This window comes from Echiichthys vipera (assembly GCF_963691815.1).
Source record: "Echiichthys vipera genome assembly, chromosome: 20".
Lineage (NCBI taxonomy): Eukaryota > Metazoa > Chordata > Actinopteri > Perciformes > Trachinidae > Echiichthys > Echiichthys vipera.
Window position 1 is genome coordinate 17,943,794 of NC_139845.1, and position 9,197 is coordinate 17,952,990.

General features: G+C 39.6%; 1 protein-coding gene across 1 annotated transcript in view; it reads left to right on the top strand.

The window, feature by feature from the left end:
- The window catches only part of LOC310962423 (uncharacterized protein), a 12,020-nt gene extending 5,998 nt beyond the window's left edge, over positions 1 to 6,022 (top strand). Inside the window, exons 5-6 of the mRNA XM_083934889.1 lie at positions 3,973 to 4,068; positions 4,564 to 6,022. Of these exons, the coding sequence (XP_083791015.1) occupies positions 3,973 to 4,068; positions 4,564 to 4,641 (174 nt within the window). The 3' untranslated portion in view covers positions 4,642 to 6,022. The remainder of the gene's footprint in view (positions 1 to 3,972; positions 4,069 to 4,563) is intronic.
- Positions 6,023 to 9,197: the final 3,175 nt, after the last annotated feature.

Below are 9,197 nucleotides of genomic sequence, written 5' to 3' on the forward strand. Positions count from 1 at the left end.
ATAATTGGATCAAGTTGAGAGAACGGACCTCGACGTAGAAGCTACGTCCATTTTTTTTATACAGTCTATGGATCAAACCTTTAACTTTAACTTTTAACTTTTCAACTAATGAATCAATTTTAAATACTAGCTTGCTCTGTACAAACACACTATTAAAGTGTCTTAGCTGGAAAGAACACTTTCTTTTGTCCTCTGCTTTCTAGGCATGCACAAAATGTGTCCTTAAACAGCCCAGTAATAGATCTTACTTGGCTGCACTTTATGTAGATGGGATAAATTGCAGATGAGCTCATGAGATGTTCTAAATAAACTGTTATATCCCCCCTAAAATGTCGGAGGCTAGTAAATATCCCACTAAAAGTATAAGAATGTTGGCAGCATGAAACAGTGGATTCATATAGTAAATCGTCTTGTGTCCATGGCTCTGGTGTGACATTTTCACACCTCTGCAGACAGTGTGTGTTTTTCCTCCTGAAGACCCTCTGAGTGGTCTGCACACACTCTACTCCAACACTACTGGCCAAATGGTAAATTGCCAGCCATGGTGTTGTGATTGGATCAGAAACAAAGCACAAGTATTACTGCAATTTGTCAATTTGTCAGTTATTTCCAATTTAAGGCAATTTGTTCAAAGCGTGCTGCCTTCATCACAACAACCACAAAGACAAGTAATCATTCAAATGTCCAAATGCTAGTTTTCAACTCAACACTTTTTTTTGGAAAGAATGTCCTATTTGTTCGCACTTTCAAGTGTGTGTGTGTGTGTGTGTGTGTGTGTGTGTGTGTGTGTGTGTGTGTGTGTGTTTGTGTGTGTGTGTGTGTGTTAAGCATGTAATTGGGGATGTAACCGTTTAACTGCTTTCACCTTCACTCCATATGTGTCAGCATGTCTTCGTCTTTAAACTGACATTAAAAGGCCTCCTTTGCCCACATCAACTTCCTCTGCACATTTTTGCTCCACACACACACACACACACACACACACACACACACACACACACACACACACACACACACACACACACACACACAATAACAGAAATGTTAATTGATGACAGACACTGTCCACTGAGGGCCACTGGCCCCGATCATCTCACATGTATCCCATCTGAACTGTTTAAAGCCTTTTAAGCCGAAAAGATTCATCGTTTTCGCTCTTGCACATATGTGAACATTAGACATACAAACACACAGCAGGAAACTGGATCCAAGAGAGTGATACTCTAAATTGAGGTCAGGGAAACACAGCCAGCACTTTTCATCACTCTCTGTCTCACACACACACACAAACACACCTACTAGAGGCTCAGAGGCGCAGTCCAGCAGAATGTATGTACTGTTATATCATTGTACCAGGGGAACTTTCTAACCTTCAACATTATCCTACAGAGCTTTAAGACATTAGAGAAGGAGTGTGGGTGGAGTTTTTTTACATCAACTTGCTTTTTTCTGCCCAAGCCTGGTTTGCAGCTGTCCTCATATTTGTTCTTTGTTCCTATGGAGACATTTTAAACTGTAGGTTGCGATATACAAGACATGACAATTTAAAATCCACCTATCGCTCATTTTGTATGTGATTTGCAGTTGACACTTCCACTCAAGAAGCTTCAGAACTGCCTTTTAGTGACCCACATTAACTAAACCTGCCCAAAGCATCATCAACACCTCTCTCTCCATCATTAGACCAGAAAAGACAAATGCAGAGGGTTTAAAGCAGGGAAGTCAAATACATCAGAGGGCCAGACTGGTTCAATGATTATTAATACATATTAAAATGATTGCATTTAACCTATTGAACCAAGACCTAACACAGGATACTGTATTTTATTTAACAATTAATTTAATAATCAAATATTTTTGTACGGCTCTGTCAGTAATTTCAAATGAAAATATTTTTCAACAGGCTCACAGACAAAAACAAACTTCCTTCAAAGAGAAAACAGTTGTCCTGTACATTAAATGAATAAAGCAATATGTTCTTATGACTTTAGTTATTTCAAGGAAAACATTTTCAACAGGCAAACAGCAAAAAAGAAAATGTCCTTCAAAAATAAAATATGCTCCTTAATATCAAGATAAAGACACACAGCTTTGTGAACATGTGCTCTGCCTCCAACCGAGCTTGAAACATCCTGTTCTCATTGTCAACCTTCCGTTTAGCCATTATTGGCGAGGGGGGGTGCTGAAAGTTGACATCTGCCCTGAATGCTGATGAATAATGAAGCCGAGACGGCCCACTTGCGGCGCTGCAGTGAGTTTGCGGGCTACCCTTGCATTGTGGTTAATGTAGTTTTGATCAAAGACTGGGCTCACCATCATCTATGCATGGATTCTAGCCATCTAGCACAAATGAGTATGTGCCAGATCAGTACCTTCGCACACACAAAACTGCTTCTTTACCTCTCAACCCCAAAAAACTCACAACAAAAGTTACTAAAACCTTTTCAGCTGCCTATAATTGATGAATAACAATTTTAAAGCATGGAAGCACTATGCAGGCATCAGATATGTACAACTACTCCCTTTATACCTTGCATGAACAGGCCATCTGTAAGTAGATATCATCTCTAAGTCAGGAAAAATGCATTTAAATGCCAGATGTGAAAGCCTGTATCATGATTGGAATGTAATGAGCTCAAACTCTGCCACTTCCTGCTAGCTTAAGCAAGCCTGACAGGAGCAACAAGTAGGCCCACTAAGGGCAGACTTACACTTGGCCGGGTTGATCCGTGCCATGCTTAAGCGCGTTTGTCAACCCTTCTTCCTCCCCCATGGACCAGGCTCAGCCTGAATTCGCACTTCCTCAAAGGATCAGGGCCACCGCACGATTGTTTCTTGCTTATACGGCATCACGACGCAACATGACGCGCAAAATACGTCACTTTGTATTCGAAAAGGGGGTTTCGTGGACCTCGGCGTTTTTCTGCGTTTTGTCCAGCCATTTTTGAATACTGACCAAATCTGCAGTTAACATTCCGACCTCTGCATCAGACCAGGCAAACTCTCAATCGGGCCGGCCAACTCACACTGGTAAACAAACTAGACTTTAGCCGTGAATTGTGCTTGGGCATGGTATTAATATTCATTTCATATCAAGATCCAATCAGTGTGGGTTAGGGTTAGAGATCTGCGGTCCGATCCCCGGCTCCTCTGGTCCGCATGTCGCATGGGCAAGACACTGAACCCTAAATTGCTCCCTGTGCTGCACATGGGTGTGTGTATGTGGTGTGAATGGTTAGGTTAGATGGCATGTAGATGTCCACTACTATCAGTGTGAATGTCCGTGTGAAGGGGTGAATGTGACAAGTAGTGTAAAAGTGCCTTGAGTAGTCAGAAGACTAGAAAGATGCTATATAAGTACAAGTCCATTTACCATAATTACCATGTGTAAATGCAAAGGCCTGTGGACCAAACTTCATTGTCCAGATAATTTTTCTGGCCAGCTAATGTATACAGATCACATGTTAACACCAGGTCATGTCACAAAGCTCTATAAAGTAAAGTAAGTGAAGTTTATTATAGGCTATACTACACACAGTGTGAATACATTTTGGGGGCACCAGCAACACAACCTGATTGACACAATACTGCTAATAGATAATAGAACCATTATGGCAAACATCACTCTCTTTTTAGCCTTTATTTGGTCTTCATTAACTCCTAGCTCGTTCTGAAGCATTAAATGCTCCACTGTGTTCACCAGCTAATTTTATCTGTGCTTTTGGTGCTGGGCAGGTGGTGTACAGAGGGTTTATCAAAGGTTTTTTTGCTAAACATTTGCAGGAAACAGGGCTCGAGTTCAATTAGCTGAGATGCTAACACACACACTGTAGACTTGTGGGTAACTCCAGCGAGTCCATCAACATTACACATGTCATTTGATCTATTGTTCATATGAAAATATTGTTTTTTGTGCAGCTTTAAAACTGCATCTTAATGTCAAGTCTTGTTAAATGTTTGTATATGGATCAGGAGAAAGAGCAGCAGTGGCGGAATCATGTAGAAAAGCTGACCTCCAGCCAGGAAAAGACTCTGCAAGAAAGACTGGCAAGACTCAGGAAATTCAGGGTGAGATACACATACACACACAGACATCAAAGTCTGAAACAAGACCAACTGCTGATGTCAAACATATATCTGACAAATCAGCCACCTGCTGCTTGACATGTTTGACATGCTACAGTTCATTGCTCTGATCACAGTGTGACATGTCATCTAATGTTTCAAAGCACCTGCAGAACAGAATTTTTTTTTTTTAAAGATCTGAGACAAGCTATTTATCAAACACAGTGTTCCTGAACGTAAGTGTGAAGTTACACAGTGGCAGTTCAAGGTCATGGATCAGGCACTGGTTTAAGAGCTTTGTCACTGTCAGCAGCTCTACACTCGGGTAAAGTGAATAGTTCAGAACTGTCACCAGGGAGTTGTCCCTCTGGTCATAATTGCATTCTGTTTTTTTAGGCGCTGGACTTCAATGAGACCTCCTATCAATCAAATGCTGTTGTAGGGACTAAAGAAGATTTAAGATGACAACTCGTTAACAGTTCAATTTCCTTTTTATAGGAGTTCCAGAGAAAGGTTCTGGTGGAGGAGCGTGGGACAGATGATGGGGGGGCCAACCAGCTTCTCACCAGGATGTAGAAGCGCCATATGAAACACTGACTCATGATGAACGTTCTTTTTGTTGCACTTTTACATCAATAAATGATCACTGTGTCAACTGAGACATGAGTGTGAACAATATGAAGGAACTGCCAAATCAGCTGAATTGGGTTGTAGAGGCCGTCTGCTTTTGAGATCTGAAATCATAATTAATCACAGATGAAGACCAGTTAACCAGTTACTAGTTGTGGTAATTAATGTTGTAGCAGGAGCAAAGAGGCACTACATTGTTTCTTTGTTTATACAGATGCATTGACCCAGACCCAAAATGACCAAAATGGCTTACCCACACATGCTACCACACTTCCACTCTAGCACCATGGCTCAGGGACAACTGGGGAATTGATTTTGATTAGGAGTGGGCAAAAAAATGTTATTCTTGTAAAAAACGTGATTCCTATGTTCTAAAATTTATAAAAGATTCATAACTCCCAAAAAAATAGATTTTTAAAAACTCTCTTTCCGGCTCACTGTGCGCACTTCGTAGCTTCCGTTGAACACTGTTGCAGGAAGCTAATGGCTAGTCAGTCACTGCGGGGCCGCCCGTCATTGAAGGCAAGTGTTTGGGCGCACTTTGGATTTGATAACCTCCAGGAGAAGACAGAGTTGGAAATGACTTATTCAATATGCAAGGTTTGCAAAATGAAAGTCAAGTACTGCAGCAACACTACAAACGCCCAATGCATTCAATTGAGCCGTCGTTCACTTCTATGTATTCAAACTAGCCAGCCCTATATTTGTAGTGCGCCCGTATTCTGACATTTATGGTTAAGTGAATTGAAACGGTACAGAGGAGCCAACATGAAGGTTAAACACTTTACCGTCATTTTGTCTCACACTGCAGTATAAAACTCTTACCTGCAAAGAGGAGATTGAGTATTGACTTTACACACGCACACCACGTGAAATACAAATTTCTTCAAAAATGCTTTTGTTATAATATTCACAGAACTTTTTATTGTGAAATTTCAGTATAAAAGGTCTTTCAAAATATAACGTACACTAAAACATTATTATATATTGTATAAAAAAAACTACAAGCTAGTTTTGTAGTATTACATTTGTACAATTTTATTTTGGAAATGCCCAGGATTCTGAGAAATGAGGAAGCTTCTAGCCAACTATATACTGTAATCTATGTTAATAGCACTTTTATTTTTGAAGTCATTGATTGACTGAAACGTTACAGCAGTCAGTTGAAAGATTTTTCAAAAAATAAAATATAATTTTATGCTTTCATGCTATAATTAGGACTGGAGTAGATCCTTAAGCATTGTTGGTCATATCAAACTTCAGTCGGCATGAAAGACCACTGTCATGCCATCATGTGTTACCCAGCTGGCCTAAACTTGTGAAAACATGGCGGATGTAATCCTTATAACTATTGTAAAGTCTCAGTTGTGTTCTGTTTTCATGCAGTGTCCAATGAGAAAATTACGAGGCCTGTGAGCTATTTTGGGGCTATAAAATATCATTGAAACAACATTTGGGGTGGAATTTTGTTGATAGTGTGACTTATCAGACAAATCTCCTGCATGTGAAATCTGGAGCTTTAATGCCATTTTTGATGCATTCCAGTAAATGTGAATGTGCGTATGTTTGTGGGCAGTGTGTGTCTATTTGCGCATCTTTGTAACTGCATGCATGTATTCGTATGGCCGGAAAGCCTGTCAGTCTAAACAAGATTTAAGAGTTCCTGAGACTTCAGCTCACAGTGGCCTTCTATGGTAAACGTGGGGGCAGCAGAAAACAGCAGAAAATAGATATTAAGATCACTAGAAGGGCAGTCAGAGAGTGCATACCTCCTCCAAGCCTTTGCTTTATCTCACAATGTTAATGGAGTGTGAATTTCCCAGTGACAACCACCCCTGAGAAAATGAAGCCAATGCAAATGTGCTAAGAAGTGCAGTTCATTGAGTGGCCACTTGAGGCTGGCTACAAAGAAAGTCAATACCAATAGAGGCCCATGTGAAAATGCCATACTTTACAGCAGAAATAAACATGTTAACAGCCTGGTCCCAAAAAAATAAAATGTTTTGGTCACTATAGCTAATTCCCAATTCATGACAACATTACGGGGGATTTTTAAAGTTTTTATAACTCACCCATTATTAAGGGCATGGCCGCTTTGATTGGCGTCACACCATGTTTGTGGTGGTGGTACCTTTTGGGTATTTTTTCATGCAAAAAAAAGAAAAAAAAAAGAAATATGGCTTGCTGCATGTGCTCCAATTTTATTGTTGAGTAAATTCCAGTATTATTTTATCCATAAGTTAGCATTATTATTTTTCAACAGTCATAGTCAGGATAATTATCTCACTTTGTCGATAGCAATGTTACACATATATTTCAGTCCCCTGCAGACGGTGTAAAAAAATAGCAGTTAGCAGTTTGGGCTATCTCAAAATTATTATGATTACATTATTATAAAAATCGGCAATTTCCCTCTTTAGCTTTTTGCTTAGTGCAGTGCCATTGAAACAACACTGGCTTAGCTCTGCCCTCTCATCCACATATGGTCACGCCTGGTTTCAAAAAACCAAGATGGCGACAGCCAAAATGCCAAAATCAAGGCATGAAACCAGAAGTCTACAAATCAATAGGTGACATCACAGTTGCTACATTCATCTCTTTTATAAAGTCTATGGCCATATATGGTAAAAGGTGGCTTTAAAGTGTAACCTGTTTTGTTCTTCCTTACATGCAATATTAATTAAGTGCTTTCACTGGCCTTAACATGGTTTATCATGCTTTTGTTGTTTGGAAAAGATCAAAGAAATGGAAAGACGTTGATTGTGAACATTTTGTAGACATGTTTAATATGAACAAAACGTAATCCAAACACCACGTTTCCTCAATCAGTCAACCAATACAAGAACATCATTGTCAAATCATATCTTCAATTTTATAGTGAGAGAGAACAGAAAAAGTGAAGGAATTACTTGAGAACGCATTGAAAGATTTGCATCAATGCAGTCTGGGGGACTCTCCAAAACCGGCCTCCTCTGTCATCCCATCCTTAAAATAGCCGTTCCATCACCTCTCTATAGCTAGCTGCTCTGACTTTTCCTATGGCAACAACAGGCTAATATATTGCACACACAAACACACCCACCTTCCTCCCACACTTCAGAGTTAATGTATTTACACAGATGGACAGATAATGGGATGTGTGTTCTGTCTGCAACCTCTATGAATGTGTGTGTGTGTGTGTGTGTGTGTGTGTGTGTGTGTGTGTGTGTGTGTGTGTGTGTGTGTGTGTGTGTGCGCGCGCAGGTGTTAAAGTTCCTTCATGACTCTGTGGGTACATTTATTCTGCAAGTATGCATATATGATGTTTTGCACATGGATAACTATGTATTTTAAGTTATGCTTTAGTTATGTGTGTGCAGACATGCAAGTGTGCATATCAGTGTGTTTGTAGGTTCAGGCAGTGAATACATGGAGGCTGCTGCTGCATGTATATGTGTGTGCATATAAGGTGTGGCCCGGGGCATTCTCCAGTGATACATGAAAGAATTCACATCAGAGTTGTATAGAAGTCTTTCATCCATATTTAAAGAAGAAAGAAGGGAAAGGACAAAAGCTGTTGACAGAGACAGAGAGAGGAGGAGAGGAAGGTGAGATGAGGAGGAACAGGAGTTTCTAGTGTGTACGATGGAGAAAAACAAGAGAAAGGAGAAGTATATGACTTACAATGCAAAGTATAGTATTGCCGGAGGACACAGACATAGAGGAACATGACCTCTCTTCTCTAGTGTATCGTCCTACCTCCCCCCCTCCCTCCTTCCTTCCCACTGTCTCCCTGAGATACTTTTACTTCAAGCCTCCACAGTGTTTACCTCCACGAGAGCCTCATTCTATGCAGCAATGAAAAAATAGAATCTTTTAATTGCAGTCCACATAAAAGGGCTAATTATTTTAGTTTTTTTTAATATGTGAATTTATTGGTACTTATTTCGAATTAATAAAAACAGGTTACATTTTTTTTTAATTTTTTTTTTATTTTATTTAAGCGATTCGGGAGCATAATCAGCAGTTATTTTCCCTCTTTCCTCTTCACTTTCTCTTTAGCATTTTCTTAGCTATGCTATCCAGCATAAATCCTGGAATTTCTCAGTCATTAACTAAAAAGGACAAGCCTTAAACACACTGTCTTTAGAGTGCTGATAGGCTCCACTTCCTGTCAGTACAGTCAGTTGCCATTTCAACACCTTCTGTCAGTAATGGGCTCAAGACTTACTTGTAAAAAGGACAATCAATCAGATCTTACAATGTTGATACAAGAATATGAGTGTTCCAGAAGTTTTTTGCATGGACTCTGTAAAACCTGCATTACATTTCCCACCTAAATTTCAAAGAATCCATCAGGACGTAAAAAAAGTAGTTTTCTAATTGGGTAAGATACCTTTATAAACTCTGAGCATGAAGTACCATAACAAGAGAAAGAAGGTCTGCAAACCAAATAAAAGATGACAACTGTTAATACTAAAAAAGTGTTATGAACACAGTATAAGTGGTGAAATTATGACTAG